This window comes from Xyrauchen texanus, chromosome 24 (assembly GCF_025860055.1).
Source record: "Xyrauchen texanus isolate HMW12.3.18 chromosome 24, RBS_HiC_50CHRs, whole genome shotgun sequence".
Lineage (NCBI taxonomy): Eukaryota > Metazoa > Chordata > Actinopteri > Cypriniformes > Catostomidae > Xyrauchen > Xyrauchen texanus.
The window spans coordinates 21,442,445-21,459,307 of record NC_068299.1 but is presented as its reverse complement, the minus strand read 5'-3'; the positions used below and the strand labels follow the sequence as shown (position 1 = coordinate 21,459,307).

Genomic DNA, 16,863 nt, shown 5'->3' with positions numbered 1-16,863 from the left:
GAATGTGCGACCAATGAGCGCGCTTCACGCCCGCGCACTCAGAGCCCGCCAAGATTGGCGTGGCTAAGGCTATATATTAGGTGCCCCGTCATGAGAATTCTTTAGGTTCAATCGACTGAAGCGACTGACCAAGCACAAGCACGGCAGCTTACGCAATACTCGTTCCCTCCTCTCAGGGAACCGAGGTTACGTTAGTAACCGAGTCGTTCCCTCTCGAGAGGTCTCTCCTATTGCGTAAGTAGCTTACGCTATGGGAACACCATGCAAAACGCCGTGCGTGCTGACTTCGCTCTATAAAGCCAGAGGCAGATGCCTGAGCCTTAAAGCAAAGTGATTATTCAACGAGCCGGCCAACGGCGAGCTATATAATGGGATAATACAGAGCGCCTTTGCCCCAAGGTGGCCCATGGTGGGGCGCTCATTGTAAAAACACACGCACATATCTTATGTACTGATTTTTATTTTTACTGATATGCATAAAAAACTCCCTAAGTCAGTCAGAGACGGACCTTATAAGGGAGGAGATAATGCTCAGCATATATGTACTCCAGTCCATACTACAGTCAGGCTGATAGAATGTTGGAATGCAATGAGGGGACCTGTAGGATATAAAACCTGATAAATGTCGAAGGCGAGGCCCAGCCTGCCGCCGCACAAATATCCTCAATGGGTATCCCACTCGACCACGCCCACGAGCAGGCCATGCTCCTCGTAGAGTGAGCTCTGACGCCTAAGGGGCATTGAAGGCCCTTGGCATCATAAGCCAGCGCTATAGCATCTACTATCCAGCGCGATATTCTTTGCTTTGAAACTGCGAGACCTTTAGTGCGGCCGCCAAAGCATACGAATAATTGTTCCGTCTGTCTGAACGGGGCAGAACGTTCCAAGTATACTCTGAGCGCCCTGACCGGGCAGAGTAAATTAGGGTCGCTTTCGTCTACTGAAGACGATAGCGCTGCCAGAGATATCACCTGTACTCTGAAGGGTGTGGAGAGCACTTTAGGAATATACCCGTGCTTTGGCCTAAGGACAACTCTGCAGTCGTTAGGTCCAAATTCCAGGCAAGCAGCGCTTGATGACAGCGCGTGCAGGTCGCCCACTCTCTTGACTGAGGCGAGTGCCAGCAAGAGCGCAGTTTTGAGCGAGAGCTGTTTAAGGTGCACGGTTCGGAGAGGTTCGAACGGGGCACTCTTGAGTGCGTCCAGGACCGTGGCCAGGTCCCAGATCGGTACCGAGGGGGGGGCGAGGAGGGTTCATCCTCCTAGCGCCTCTAGGAAACGAATGATTAGGTCGTTTTTCCCTAATGAGCGTCCTTTATCAGGATTGTGTGACGCCGCTATGGCAGCCACATAGACTTTGAGCGTGAAGGGTGTGCGGCCCGCCTCCAGCAGCTCTTGCAAAAAGGCGAGTACACTTGGTATCTCGCACGATTTGGGGTTCAAGCTCTTGGTATCACACCAGTCACTGAACACTTTCCACTTTTGGGCATATAAGCACCTCGTAGAGGGCGCTCGCGCCTCAGTGATGTTTCTCAACACTCCACTGGGGAGGTTCTCTGGAACCCGTTGAGGGGCCATGCATGAAGGGCCCACAGATCGGGGCGGGGATGAAGAATCATCCCGTTGGCCTGCCTGAGGAGGTCCAGCCTCAACGGAATCGGCCATGGGGCAGATTGCATCATCTGCATCAGTTCTGGAAAACACGTCTGGTTCTTCCAGAGTGGGACTACCAGGAGCACTGCACATTTCACCTCCCTGATGACCTGAGGTAGCATCGCGATCGGGGAAAAGCATACAAGGGGCGGCTCGGCCAGACTTGGGCGAGCGCGTCCGTGCTCTTTGAGAAGAAAAGAGGGCAGTGCGCATTTTCCCTGGAGGCGAAGAGGTCGACCTCTGCTTCGCCCAAGGTTTGCCAAAACCACTGGACCGCCAGGGGGTGGAGAGACCATTCTCCTGGGAGAACCTTGTCTCTGGACAGCATGTCCGCTCCCTGGTTCAGGATACCTGGCACATGCGCTGCTCTCAGCGAGCGCAGGTTGTGCTGTGACCATAAGATGAGCTCCCTGGCCATAGAGTGCAGGGAGCTCGACCTGAGTCCACCCTGGCGATTTATATACGACACTACCGTCATGTTGTCCGTTCGGACCAGGACGTGTTCGTTTTTCAGGTACGGAAGCAGGGCTCTGAGAGCCAAGGCGACCGCTTTCATTTCCAGACAGTTTATATGTAGGCGCTTTTCCGGGTTTGACCAAAAACCGGAGACAGGCCTGCCCTCGTAAAGGGCCCCCCATCCTATTTTGGAGGCATCTGTCGTGATCATTTTTCTCCGCGTGTTTACGCCCAGACTCACGCCGGTTTGATACCAGTCGACGGCCTTCCAGGGCGTTAGGGCTTTTATACAGCCGTGATTCGCTCTGATTAAAAAGTGGCCCGAGCGCCACGCGTGAGTGAGAGGACGCATGTGCAACAATCCTAGCTGGAGTACAGCTCATGCCGAGGCCATGAGACCGAGCATCCTTTGAAATCGTTTGATGGGGGCGTGCGCACCCGCTCTGAATGATGTTGCAAGGCGCCAAATAGCGAAGCGCTCTGATGAGAGGCGCGCCGTCATCTGCACTGAGACTAGCACTATTCCCAGAAAAGAGATATTCTGGCGCCATTTTCATAAAGCCTCCCGCTCGCGGCGGGGGGTTTTTGGGCATTCATACAGTGTTTGTGTGTAGGGGTGCATGCATGACAGCAGGCACGCGTGTTACCTTTATAGTATTTCCTGCTTTTACTGGGGAAGTGTTTATAACTGTGGGAACAGTGCTTGTGTGTAGTGGTGCATACATGACAATAGGCACACGATCTACATTTATGAGGCGTCCAGCTTGAGCTGGGGAAGTATTCGGCACTGTTTGGACAGTATTGATATGTGGGAATGCGCACTTTAGTGTGGACACTTGACCCCTTAGTGACACAGGCAGAAAATTACTCTTTTTGTGATTTCTGCGTGTTGCCGTTAAAACGGCGTTTGATTGCAGGTGAGCGAGTTCTGTGACTGGCCCATTGACTGCTGTACAGACATTTCCAGCCGCTTGTAAGGGGACTGGGTAATGTTTTACACGTTTTGGAGAGAGTGGTCCGGCTTTTGCGAGACACGCACTCTCTCTCTTTCTTCCTATGGCTAGGAAGGCTTACGAGGCTCCGGGTTCAGCACGATCTTGGGCCGAGGTCCAGTCGCTCAGGCGGCTGCTTTCGGTTAGCGGAACGCGAGCGGCATCGAGCGTCCGTTTCAGGTCTGGGCTGGGAGACGGGAGGCGCCGCCCTGGCTCACTGCTGCAGCTGAGGCGGTCTCTGGCGGCTCTGTGACGAGCTGGAGCGCTTAGGCAGGAAGTGACGCATAGCCTGTGAATTCTTCTGGGCTTCAGTGAAGCGTTCAGCGAACTCTTTTACCGCCGGTCCGAACAGGCCACTTGGGGCGATAGGCGCGTCAAGGAATGGCGCCTTATCCGCGTCCTTCATTTCTGTTAGCGTCAGCCACAGATGGCGCTCAAGGACAGTCAGGTTAGCCATGGCCCGGCCGATGGATTGGGCGGTGGCCTTTGTGGCTCGCAGGGCTACATCAGTGGCGCTGCGCAGGTCCTTGAAAGCCTCAGGTTCAGGTCCAGATTCGTCCATGGTGCGGAGAAGTTTGGCCTGATAGACCTGCAGAACAGCCATGGAATGAAGCGCTGACGCAGCTTGGCCGGCGGCGGCATATGTGCGACCGGCTAGAGCTGAGGTAGATCTGCAGGGCTTCAAGGGATGAGAAGCTTTGGCTTTCCATCCAGTGGTGGAGGGTGGGCACAGATGGTTGGCCATAGCCTCCTCGAGGGGCGGGGTTCCCTCGTAGCCTCTTTCTCTCGCGCCGTCCACCGAGGAGAGCGAGGAAGAGAAAGAAGGCTTCAGGCGAGTAGAGTGTGGGGCTTTCCACGACTTTGTGAGTTCGTCGTGAACTTCGGGGAAGAAAGGGGAGGGTCTCTGTCGAGGGGCCTGCCGGCGCCCTTGCAGGAACCACTCGTCCAGCTGGCTGCGGGCGGGTTCTTCCGGAGAAGACCAGTCGAGCCCGAGGTCTTCCACGGCTTTGGCCAGTATGGGGACGATTTCTGAGTCCATGCTGGTGCCCCTGCTCGTGTCCGCTAGTGTCGACGGCGCTGGGTCGAAAACCGAGCCCGGCCAGTCGTCGGATGCAGCGTCAATGGAAAGGCTGTCATCCTTTTCACCGTCGTCCCCTGACGCGCTGAACGAGACGAGACTCAGCGCTCCGGAGGGGTGCTGGTCTGCCTGCGTGAATAGAACTGGCGGCAGGGAGTCCTCGGGTGGTGGTGAAGCACGCGGAGACTGGCCCGGCGTGACATCACTGAAGTCCGCGTGCTCTGGCGGCCTCCGTGAGCGGCGCTTTTTCTTGCGCGGCTCGAACAGAGGGGATGGCAGCACGGTGGTAGCAGGCTTGTTCGCGGCGAAGGCGGCAAAGCGAGCGCGCAGCTCGGTGAGGCCCAGGGAGTCACATTCGGGGCATCCACCTCGAGTGAGAGCAGCTTCTGCGTGGTCAGGTCCCAGGCAGCGAGCGCAGATAATGTGACGGTCCCCGTCAGGAAGAGGGCCTCTGCACGAGGCGCAGGTTGAAGGCATTTTAAACAACGCCTCGAATTTGCTCTTTACTAAGGACAAAAAAGCGTCGCAGAGACGAACACTTGAAAAGTTATTGCTTAGTAAAGGATATAAGGTGATAAGCACCGGATGGCGTAGCAGAAGGCTTTGAAGGCGGCTGAGTAGCAGTCCTGCTGTAGGCTTGTCGACGGCGGGCGAAAAGACTCCAATAATCCAGAGGATCCAGCGAAGAGAAGGTCTTTGCTGAAGGAGATTAAATCTAAAGAACTCTCATGACAGGGCGCCTAATATATAGCCTTAGCACGGCAATCTTGGCGGGCTCTGAGCGCGTGGGCGTGAAGCGCGCTCATTGGTCGCGCATTCAGAGTCGCCCCGTCATTGGTTCGAGCAAGTTGCCGCAGCACAGCCAATGACCGAGCTGCCTTGCTCATTGCTGTCTGCTGTGCAGCTGCAATGCGTTTTACATAAAGACTTCAATATTTCTCGAGAAACTGAGTTTTCCCATAGCGTAAGCTACTTACGCAATAGGAGAGACCTCTCGAGAGGGAACCAACCTATCAGCATGGGTTGCTTTGGTAATGACGTAGGCGTACCCACGTGACAATGCTTTCAAAACAGATGCGGGAAAAATGGAGGCGCATCATCTTACTCTCGAAATAAGCGCCCTGTCCAGTGTCGGTGCAGAACTACCTCGTGCAAGAAAAACTCAGCAACGGAGGAGATATATTGTGATGTTTTTTTTTTATTTATTTTTATTTTTTATTGATGCATTCATTGATAAACAATATGGAAAACATATAACTCACAAAGGCAGACAATACCAAACAAAAATCACAAATCAGCACTGAAAGATGTTAAACAGGGTAAATAGATGCAAGGTCTTGATAGCTTTCCTGTTTCTAGAGTATAGGATTGTCTTAATGTATTGTTTGATTTCGTTTTCAAAGATGGCAAAGGAAGGTTTATGGTTGGAGAACTTAGATTTGTGAATGATATTGTGATGTTCCGTGCTGCAGTAACCGATTTTTGACGTCATCGTTGTGTGTCGCGTTCTTCTTCTTCTTTTGGCGTTTTATGGTGGTTTTCAAACAAACGATAGGCGCATTCCCGCCACCTATTGGGCTGGAGTGTGGATCATTGACGGACACACTCCAGCCCAACTCCAGATGGACCATTTAAATCCTATAAAACAGTTCTACCTTTCTTAAGTATCTCATTAATGCATTACATATTTTATGATGATTCAAGTCATTAAGCAGCAGTGTTTTAAGAGTAAGATTTCCTATCCCCATTTCTCTTATTTCTTCCAACAGTAGTACTCTTTCAAGGCTATGTAATGATTGTGTCTTCTCTTCTACTACCAAAATTCCCTCTTTCACCTCCAACTTGATTTTTAATATGATAAAGATGTCTTCCTCTTCCCACCTCATTCCAAAGTTCTTGCCATTTCCCTTTTATAGCTGTTATGATAGTAAAAATTGTAAGCATTAATTCTGCTCTAGATACTGATTAACCATTGCTTTGAGTAATGCAAAAGACCATTTGAAATTCGAATTGAGCAGCCAGAGCTTCCGGACTAAGACGCATCTGAAGAAAATCTGATTTCAATCGCATTTGAAAACACCTCCCAATGTGGTTTGAATCAGATTTGGAAAAATCTGAATTCACATTTTTAGCAGCAGTCTGGACAAGGCCTTATTATGGCTAAAAGGATTAAGGCAGTGCAGAAGACCAATCAGATGAAAGGGGCGTTGCATTGGCGCCCAAATATGCCAATCTAATATTGCTTAAATTTTTTTAACAGTAAATAAAAAAGAAAATGTAAATTTAATTCTCATTTTCCATTTCTAAAAAAAACAAACAAACAAAAAAAAAAACAGCTGTTTTAACTGACATGTCTCCCTTCATTTTTAACCTGCTACTACTGGCGCCAAAAGTGAATCATGGGAAAACCAGGCCTCATTAATATTCATAAACTCATTACCATAGCTTACCTGTTAAAATTGTATTTCTAGACATTTATAGTAGTATTTTTACTAGTTAAAATCACATTTAAGATATCAGTCATTCTAATTTCACTAGTTGTATAAGCTATTTTAGATATCAAGGCAATAATTGTTACTAGAAGAGTTCCCTTTCCTGATATCAATAATTACATTGTTACTAGTAAAATGTTCATTCTTGATATCAGCAATTGAATTACAACTAGTGAAAATGGTAATTTTTTATATCAGTAAATATATTTCAACATTTGGTGTTTCTGATATCTGGAAATTGATTTCAGATATCAATAATTTGAAGTGTAATTAATGATATCTAAATGTATTTCTTACTAGTAACAATTACATTACAGATATCAGAAATTAATGTTCCTTGTGAAAATTGAATATCTAATATAAAAATGTGCATTTTTATTAGTTGTAATTCAATTGTTGATATAAAAAATGGGTATTTCAACTAGTAGAAATTACATTCTTGATATCATTGAATTGTTGATATGTGAAATTTGAATTACAACTAATTAGAAACAAATATTTATTATATCAATAATTGTGATTTGAATAGGAGTGAATAACATATTGGTGTAAAACTTTACTAGTGAAAATTAAATGATAAATATAAAAAATTATGGTTCTAACTATAGTTAAAATCACATTTTTGATATCAAGAATGTGATTTCTGCTAGTGGGAATGTAGTTATTGATATCAACAACTGGCATTTCCACTAGTAGAAATCACATTCCTGAGATCAAGTATTAGAATTCTAACTAGTGAAAATGTAATTGTTGATATCAACAATACATATCCTACAAATTATTAAGTATATTTGGCTTGCAAGTATCAGAGATCATAGTGAAATTCAATTCAACTTGTGAAAATTAAATTACAGTATCAATAACTTATGATTTTTACTAGTGGAAACTGAATTGTTGAAATCAACAACTCATATCCTGTGAATGAATAAAAGCTGAAACGGTTTGAATGTAAAATAAATCAGCTTTCATAATGTTACTGATCTACGATTGGAGTCTTCACCTCATGGTTTTACACATATTTATTAAAATTATTAATAATTTTTATAGGAGTAACACTTTTTTAATGACAAAAAGTTACTGAGTGCACCTTTAAGTATAAAGTTGCATTTTTTTATTTGACAGATTTGCAGATAAACAAACTATGGCTGGATATGTACAATTTTTCAAGACATACAAATGACTTGGTTGCCTAACCGCAACTATTCGATCCGTTTTCCCAAACACTCACCATTATATCTTTAACATAGGGCACTCCAACATTCCATTAGTAATGTAGAGTGAATTTTAAAATCATAACATTAGAAGAAAATGTAACAGTTTCAGAATTACATTTTAAGCCCATTGGGCAGAGAACATTGTCTTGAAAACTCCAAATAATAATAATTTACTCCTCAAAGCCCACAAAATATGCAGAGCACATTTGCACAGTGAAAAACTGTTAACATCCCCTCTTGTTAAGAAACCTTCAAACAGGATGACATGCAAGGGATACAACAAAACAATTCCATAGTTTCTCTACAGGGTGTCTAAAAATTTAGACAATATGAAATGTGAGTGCAATGCAGCTGATATTTTGTGTCAAATTAGAGGTTGATTAATACATTCAGAAAACTAAATAGGAATTTCAAGTATCCCTCTTTTACTACTAAGCCAGTGTGTTATCCATAACTGTGCTAAGAAGCTGCATATACTGTACTCAAACTACCAAATTTGTATAAGCTTCTAGGCCAACGCGTCCTTCTAAAGCCTCTTTAAATACTTATATATATATATATATATATATATATATATGTAGACATATACTTTATTTCAAAAACAGAATTCTCTTCACATAAAGACAAACAAAAAAAATAAGAAAAAAGAAAATAACAAAGAAGACACTAAATAAGTTAAGTAGAAATGTTTTACAACTTTTGATTGCAAATACAGTATGGCCTGGGTGATGTCCAGAATGCATGTTAATACATTTCTTTGCCTGTTTTAAACTGGCCCCATAGCCTTTATTAACTGTTATTATGAACTCTGTTTCACTTTAACCAGCCAGCATGCATCAGGAAGCTCTTAAAAATGTGTCTTAGGCCTATTTGTTTTCACTCTATGTGGATCATGGAGTATACCTGTGAGTGCACTCTTAAAAACATATCCTCTTCTAGGGAGGCGTGCAACCTTAAAGATGTGCTATGAGATTTGCATTATTATTTCCAGTGCTTTCTAAAAAAAAGTGTCCTTGTATACTAACAGATTGCTTGTTGTGGATGGCAGGGTGGATAGAGCCAATTCAGGGTGACCATGTGAACAGCAATCTGTATGTATATTCAGTGTAAGTTGTTGTTCTCCTCTCCTGTGACTGGTCTCAGAGAAGCACACGTGCCCCTGGCTGGTTACTCTTTAAACCCCGGTCACATTTCTGGCTGCTCAGCAGATAGACTCGGCCGAGGCTCAGGTGATTCATAGCGCTGATGGAAGTTCTGTTTTCGGATTTTCTCTGGTGCCTTCCTCCACAAAACAATTTCCTACAAAGGAATATGAAACATTGGCTTTCAGCTTCTTTGTTTCTGAAACTAAGCAAACATTTCTTGCTTGATAAATAGGAGCCATTTTAAAAGGATATTTATCACTTTATATAACAATTCAAGCAGCCTGTCAATCAGGAAATGTAATATTTATAACACTTTGAGGACGATTCTTGTACGTTTACTTAAATGGCAAATTATCTTCAACACGATGTACCTGCTGTTTGAAGTATCTCCTGTCTTCGTCATCCACAAGCACCAAGTTTAAAAAGTACCTCACAGAAAACTTCTTGTTTACATCTCTCATTGTGGGTGTAAGGTCGTAACCAGCCAGGAAAAGACGAATAGGAATGGATTCCCCTAATAATAAGTCAGATCATAAAAGGAAAGCATTTTCAGATTAAGAATAATGAGATTGATAATACCAACAGCATATTATGCTTATTAAAACTGTCTAAATTATTTTTTATCTAGTGCAGTTCTCACCCTTGACTGGTGCCCCATCCATAATTTCATATTTGGCCACAGTCTCTGTCTCAGTAGTTGTGCTCGGCCCTAGAGAGGCATGTCAAATGATGCATTTAATAAATCTTTCACATATTCAGCGAAAAGGAAGAAACTAAAGAATTTTAAGTGCTTGAGGGGGAAGATGTTTCAGTAATTTGTCAGTTTTCTTATCAGAATTCTTTTTAATTAAATTATATTGCAATCCAAACAGTCATTCTTGAATTACAGAAAGATTAAAATACTCAGATCATACCAATTCCCGTCATTTCTTTCTTGATCAACTGAAGCTCCATGTGTTGGATTTTAATCCGTACAAGCAAGAAGTAGATTTTACCCACAATTACATCTTTGAGGTGGTACCTGACATGTTATAAGAAGAATATTGTTAGCTCAAAATCGAAATAACAAATTTAGGCCAAAAATCTATAAATTGTAAATTCTATCAAAAAGCCATTAGTACTTAGCATTAAAGGTAGACAGATACATTGGTTTTATAGATTAATTGGTGCCAAAAGTCAGTTATCATCAAACATTGGTTCTACAGTATAACAGTCACCTCAAGAGAAATAAAACTGACTGACAGAATTAGTCAATATTTTTACTCTCACTTCAGTGCATTTTTTGTTACATTTTATTAGATAATCAAGTATTTTAAATTGAAGCGAAGGCATGAAAAATGCGACTATATGGAAACATGCCCCATCAGCACATACATCGTATCTTGTTAAAAATTATAATAATAAAAAAAAGAGCTTTGTGATGTGGTGGTGGCATAGTGAAACACAAAAATGGTAAGCAGAAGGTTGTCGGTTTGAGTCCCACAGCCACCACAATTGTGTCCTGGAGCAAGACACTTAACTCCAGGTTGTTTGTCCCTGTAATAAGTGCACTGTAAGTCGCTTTGGATAAAAGCATCTGCCAAATGCATAAATGTAAATGCATTACAACAGATGCTTTTATCCAAAGCGACTTACAGTTGCATTACATTCATTACAACAGAGCAATGTCTCTGTCATTTCAAAAGAAGAGTTCCGAAATAAGTAAGTGTATTTCGGGTGTGTTCGTAATCCCGCATTATGCTCCAATTCTTTTCTGATTATTTTTGTTGCCCAACAAACTGCATCTGGGATTTTTCTCATTTTAGACTTTTGTAGCCTCAATGTTTGTGCCTGTCAAAACTACATTTTTTAATATTCTTTAACTTGATTTTAAAAACTATAGTCCCTTTCCTATTTCTTTTCATTCCTTTCCTTTACTATTATTTGCCTTTTCCACCACCTTAGCTTATGAGTTAAGCGACTATAGCGAAGTTCATGCTGGGAGATAAAAGTGCACTTACTTGGACTTATTATATTCAAATTCAATATGTAGGCAGTCCTCAATGCCCACTTCCATTTTGATAGAATTGTTGACATCAGGGTAAGTGGCCAGCTGATGGACAATGAGGTCATGCTCCTTTACCATATCAGATAGCCTCCTCACAATTGTAACTTTAAGGAAATACCTGCAGAGATATCAAAAGCACACCACATTGTATGATTTAAACACATATAAACAGTTGTTATAAAACACAGCTAAACAGTACAAATGAAAACCTGGACAAATTTACTCTGGAAAAACAAGTACTATCGTTTCTTAAAGCAAACGAATGGCAATGTTTTTATTTTAAACATCTCAATAGTGATTGTTCAACTTAGTCCTAAAGCTGCAGAACTATGCAAACAAAGAAAGAGTTCACTAACCTCAGTCGCACATTCGCTCCAACATAAGACTCATATGGCTTTTCCACCTGCATGAACTCAAAGTCATAGCTGCGATTATGTGCAAGTTCCCCAGGCAGAGCAAGCTCCTTTACAAGGTTTACAAACTCATGAGTATTGCTTTTATCGCTGAAGAGCTCTGCATGTGAAATAAAGACAACCTCTTATGTAGTGGCTGGACAAATAAAGTTCTGTGCTTTTTACAAATTACATGCAGCAATCTTGGGATTGCTAAAACCAAGCAATCTGACACCAGTCTTATGAGACTACATAAAAGTTGAATATGAATGTCCCATCAAAATCACTAATGATATACTAAAAATGTATAAAGGAAATCTTTTTTAGACTTGCCCCAATTCTAACTACTAATAAAGTTAAATACTGCTGCTACTAAATCTCCAGCACCATGCCAAAGAATGATATCCAAGTTGTGAGCTTGCAGTCTGAATCGAATGTGATGACATACAAAGAGCATGCATCCCAAAATAACACAAAAACAACATGTATTTTTATTGCATTGACCGTTCAGCCTTACACAATCTAAATCAAGATATCTCCCTTTCCTAGTATTTGTCCCACGTAGTTGCAGGGTACGCTTCATGATAGTCCACAAATACATTTGATTTGGCACAAGTTTTACGCCGGATGCCCTTCTTGACGCAACCCCCAGTGGCTGGGGGACGTACACTCACACACATACAGGGCAATTTAGAGTCTCCAATTCACTTAACCTGCATGTTTTTTGGACTTGTGGGGGAAACCGGAGCACCCGGAGGAAACCCACGCAAACAAGGCCCTAGTTGAACCGGGACTTGAACCCAGGACCTTTTTGCTGTGAAGCGATAGTGCTAACCACTGAGCCACTGTGCTTTACTTGAGTATTTCTTAACTGGATACATTTTTACTCTTACTCAAGTAATTAACACCAATACTTTTAGTTTACTTGAGTAATAATTTTTTCAAGTAATTGTATTTTACTCTAGTACAGAATTTGTCTACTCTACCCACCTCTGTTCTGTAGCACTACATCCAACTGTGCTGTAAGGCACAATCACAGATTGTCTCCCTCTCTGAAAATGTGTAGCACACTAGCTCCCTTCCATGTGACAACCACATGCTCTCCTAAGCCCTCGGCATATGAGAACTGAGATACTGAGTCCTGATTACTGCATGAGTGCAAGAGAATAACAGAATGTTTTAGTTAACTTACCAATCTGTCCTACAAACTCAATGCGAATTCCCTGATGTTCAAGTCTCTTGCCTGTTTGCTTTACACTGATATTTACCTTTGGGTGACATAAGACAGACAACTTGTGTCAGTTTGTTTTCAAAATAAGAGACTTAAGAAAAGAGTTGAGCTGATGTCTGCTCACCTTTCCAGAAACCGATTCTCCATCATAAAACAGATAATGCTTCTCCAGTTTCCCATCCTCCGTCTTCAGCTCTGCTGTTTTTCTGCTTTCAGCGTCATTCAGAATGACATCGACTTCACACACAGGACCAAACAGACCACCAAGAAAACTCTGAAACAGTCAAATTCTCGTGGTAACAAATGTGCAAGCTGCTGAGGCAGACTTCATTCAAAGTCTTCTGGTGTGTTAGGAAGAAATCCGATGAAATCTCCAATATCTTAAGAAGCAGTCAATTAAGTCCAATGTGTCCTATGAAATAAAATCATCTAAGAAGAACCATTAGACATTATTTTATTATTATTATATTTATATGGTTTGCCAATTGTTGGTCCTACTTCACCATTAGTAAATAAATACATCATACTTCAACCTAGCGCTAAAGTGGACCATTCCACGTCCATCGGAGTAATTTTACACTTCAGTTGACACACAGACAATATAGAAAGGCTCCCTTATTGCAAAGAAATGCTGACACAGTGCAAAAACATTTTAGCAATCATGTGCACTGTTGAAACAGCATCGGGTGCAAAATGCTTAGTTACCAAACATCTTTATTTTACGAGAAACAACGTGAATTTGATAGCGGTTCGTTAACAGGACTCTTATCAACAGCTAGTTTGCATGAGCCTTCATCTTTACATCTTTCTCTAAAGGTCCTGTAGGTATTCCGTGGATTTAAGTTCCTTATTCAAACACAAATTGCATAACTTCTCACTGAGGGCCCATTTGTAGGGGCAGAACAGTTGAGTTTACTAGCAGTGTGTTATCTCTGACCCACCCTCTTCCCACCCATAACAAATCCTTCACGACTTCCATGGCCTACTTTTCCCTTAGTGAACTAAAAACATGCTTTTGCTCCAGATGAATGGCAACTGGTGTAAAGCGAGCAAAAATCTCACTCGCTCAATGCAGTCTGATTTATTGCTCACCATTTCAGCTCCGTGGCTTTAGCAGTAGTGTTCCTGAATACGCTTCGCGCTGGATTCCTGTTTCTCTGAGCTGAACTGGGACAGACAGGAACACAGTGAACACTGAAACATTGCGAGCGCGCTACATTTAAATTCAAAATAAAAGTCATCGTTCATTTATACATTTTTGTGGAAATATTACGATGATGGTACTTTATGTTTTCGTTCATAGTTTCTTGGTTTTGGCCGTGTATTCGTTAATATTTATAATGAATCTCCGAATTAAATTAAACCATCTGCACTAAATATGTTGTATCGTATCCACAATTCTTAACCCATTTAGTCCTGATTTTTTCCCAGCTAAGTGGGTACATTTTACTCCTATTTTTGGGGTATTTTACTCCTTAGATAACCAAATGGAACCATTCATTCGTCCATCTATTCGTTCGTTAGTTCGTTGCCAGTCAGTCAGTCAAAGTATGAGATTATCCTTGGTCACACTAGTAATTGGTAATTAGTAACTGCGTGATGTCCGTGAGCATGATTTCTGTGAGGCAGAGCTATTAATAAGCCATGTTAATAAATTAATAATAGACCATCAAAATATGGTAGTTGGATTATGACGACTGGGGAGACTTCATGCTGTTCTCTGTGGCATCCACACACAACTCACCACGGGCCCCACTGAGAGCGAGAACCACATGACCACGAGGAGGTTAACCCAACATGACTCTATAAACGCTATAGCAACCAGGCCTTATGAAGCCTGACTGGAGTCACTCAGCACGCCCTGGATTTGAACTTGTGACTCCAGGTGTGATAGTCAGCATCTTTACATGCTGAGATACCCAGGCACCCCAAGTAGCCTCTTTTAAGAATGCCTCACAGGTGCATTTTTTAGTTGCTAGAAGAATGAATTTTAAAGTCCACACACACTCACACAAAAGGACTCACACAGTTATAGCTAAAATTATGTTCTAAGTATGGATATTTAGAATGGATATTTCTCTTTGTGTAAATACTTTTGTAAATGGCAGTTCATTAAATTAAATGTATTCAATTATTAATTTTGGTGCCATTAGGGTTCGGGTTAACTCTGTTTTTGAAGTAGGCTATTGAATGTGTGATATTGGAGAAAATTATTTCACTGTTTTGATATTTGAAATACTTTCTAAAGGTACTGTTTATCATCTTATAACTATGTGACATACTTGAATACTTTTAAATACAACTTTGTACCTTTGTTTTAAACAATTATTGCCATATTTTTCTCTTTGCCCCCTTTTTAAATATTTCAGTGTTTAAATGCAAATTGGATTGGGTGGCATGGTTGTCTCTATTAGTGTGAAAATAGCAAATGAGACAACTGGGAGAAGAATAGATTGGCATGCAAAAGTTTGGGCCCCCCTGGTCAAAATTTCTGTTGCTGTGAATAGTTAAGTGAGTAGAAGATGAACTGATCTCCAAAAGGCATAAAGTTAAAGATGAAACATTCTTTTCAAAATTTTAAGCAATATTAGTGTATTATTTTTATTTTGTACAACCATGCAAAAGTTTGGCCACCCAAAGAGATATGAGCACTCAGATAAGTTTTTACCAAGGTCTCAGGACTTAATTAGCTTGTTAGGGCTATGGCATGTTCACAATCATCATTTGGACAGGCCAGGTGATGCAAAGCTTTATACATACTCTGACTCCTCAAATTTTGTCCCAACAATCAGCAGTCATGGGCTCCTCTAAGCAGCTGCCTAGCACTCTGAAATTTAAAATAATTGATCCCCACAAAGCAGGAGAAGGCTATTAGAAGATAGCAAAGCGTTTTCATGTAGCCATTTCCTCAGTTTGTAATGTAATTAAGAAATGGCAGTTAACAGTAATGGTGGAGTTCAAGTTGAGGTCTGGAAGACCAATAAAACTTTCAGCGAGAACTCCTTGTAGGATTGCTAGAAAGGCCTCAGGTCTTGCCAAAACCACTGTTTGATTGCAAAAGATCTTAAGGAAGATTTAGCAGACTCTGGAGTAGAGGTGCACTGTTCTACTGTGCAGCGATGCCTGCACAAATGTGACCTTCATGGAAGAGTCATGAGAAGAAAACTTTCCTGCGTCCTCACCACAAATTTCAGCATCAGAAGTATGCAAATGAACATCTAAACAAGTCTGATGCATTTTGGAAACAAGTCCTGCAGACAGATGAAGAATCTTTTTGGCCGCAATGAGCAAAGGTATGTTTGGAGAAAAAAGGGTGCAGAATTTCATGAAAAGAACACCTCTCCAACTGTTAAGCACAGGGGTGGATCAATCAAGCTTCGGGCTTGTGTTGATGCCAGTGGCACAGGGGAACATTTCACTGGTAGAGGAAAAAATGGATTAAATTACATATCAGCAAAAGCTGAAGATGAAAAGATGATTGCTTCTACAACAGGATAATGATCCTAAACACACCTCAAATCCACAATGGACTACCTCAAGTTTTGCCATGACCCTCACAGTCCCCCGACCTAAACATCATCGAAAATCTGTGGATTGACCGCGAAAGAGCAGTGCGTGCAAGGCAGCCCAAAAATGTTACAGAACTAGGAGACTTTTGTAAGTAAGAACGGGTGAAAATCCCCCAAACAAAAATTGAAAGACACCTAGCTTGCTGCAAAAAGCTTTTACAAACTGATACTTGCCAGGGGGTGTTACTAAATACTGACCATTCAGGGTGCCCAAACTTTTGCTTCGGGCCCTTTTCCTTTTTTGTTATTTTGAAACTGTAAATGATTAATATAAAAAAGTAAAATTGCTTAAAATATGAAATAAATGTTTAATCTTTAACTTTAAGCCTTTTGGAAATCAGGCCATCTTTTGCTCGCTTAGCTATTAACACCAACTGAAAATTTGATCAGGGGTGCCCAAACTTTTGTAACTCGTACTCTAAGATGGCTGAAACATTTTCAGGAAGAGAGATGTATGATGTATGTCTTCTGTTGTGTGTAAACATTATGTAAAATTTTGCATGAGTGAATTGTTAACCTATTTTGCCAATTCATTATAAGCTGTATGTCTTCAGACTATAGGCTATTAAATAAATGTAATATTACAGCTTTTTAT

At 41.9% G+C, this 16,863-nt stretch overlaps 2 protein-coding genes across 2 annotated transcripts in view; both read right to left on the bottom strand.

Annotated features, from left to right (window-relative positions):
* Positions 1–2,164, bottom strand: part of LOC127617436 (uncharacterized) — a 121,883-nt gene extending 119,719 nt beyond the window's left edge. Inside the window, exon 1 of the mRNA XM_052089402.1 lies at positions 2,090–2,164. The gene's annotated coding sequence lies outside the window, so the exon portion shown is untranslated. The remainder of the gene's footprint in view (positions 1–2,089) is intronic.
* Positions 2,165–7,770: 5,606 nt separating this feature from the next.
* Positions 7,771–15,222, bottom strand: LOC127618060 (vacuolar protein sorting-associated protein 26A-like). Its single transcript, XM_052090293.1, has 9 exons — positions 13,792–15,222; positions 12,824–12,973; positions 12,661–12,736; positions 11,433–11,589; positions 11,030–11,194; positions 9,944–10,050; positions 9,670–9,738; positions 9,401–9,543; positions 7,771–9,183 (listed from the first exon to the last, which is right to left on the bottom strand). Exons 1-9 carry the CDS (start codon positions 13,792–13,794, stop codon positions 9,070–9,072), a joined length of 984 nt encoding a protein of 327 aa, XP_051946253.1. The 5' UTR covers positions 13,795–15,222; the 3' UTR covers positions 7,771–9,069.
* Positions 15,223–16,863: the final 1,641 nt, after the last annotated feature.

What these genes read in the sequence shown, in the direction of transcription:
- LOC127618060 (XM_052090293.1), bottom strand. An exon ending in GGAGCGAATGTGCGACTGAG is followed by an intron (nt 11,195 to 11,432) that starts GTTAGTGAACTC and finishes ATATCTCTGCAG; the next exon opens with GTATTTCCTTAAAGTTACAA. An exon ending in TTTGAATATAATAAGTCCAA is followed by an intron (nt 10,051 to 11,029) that starts GTAAGTGCACTT and finishes ATAACATGTCAG; the next exon opens with GTACCACCTCAAAGATGTAA.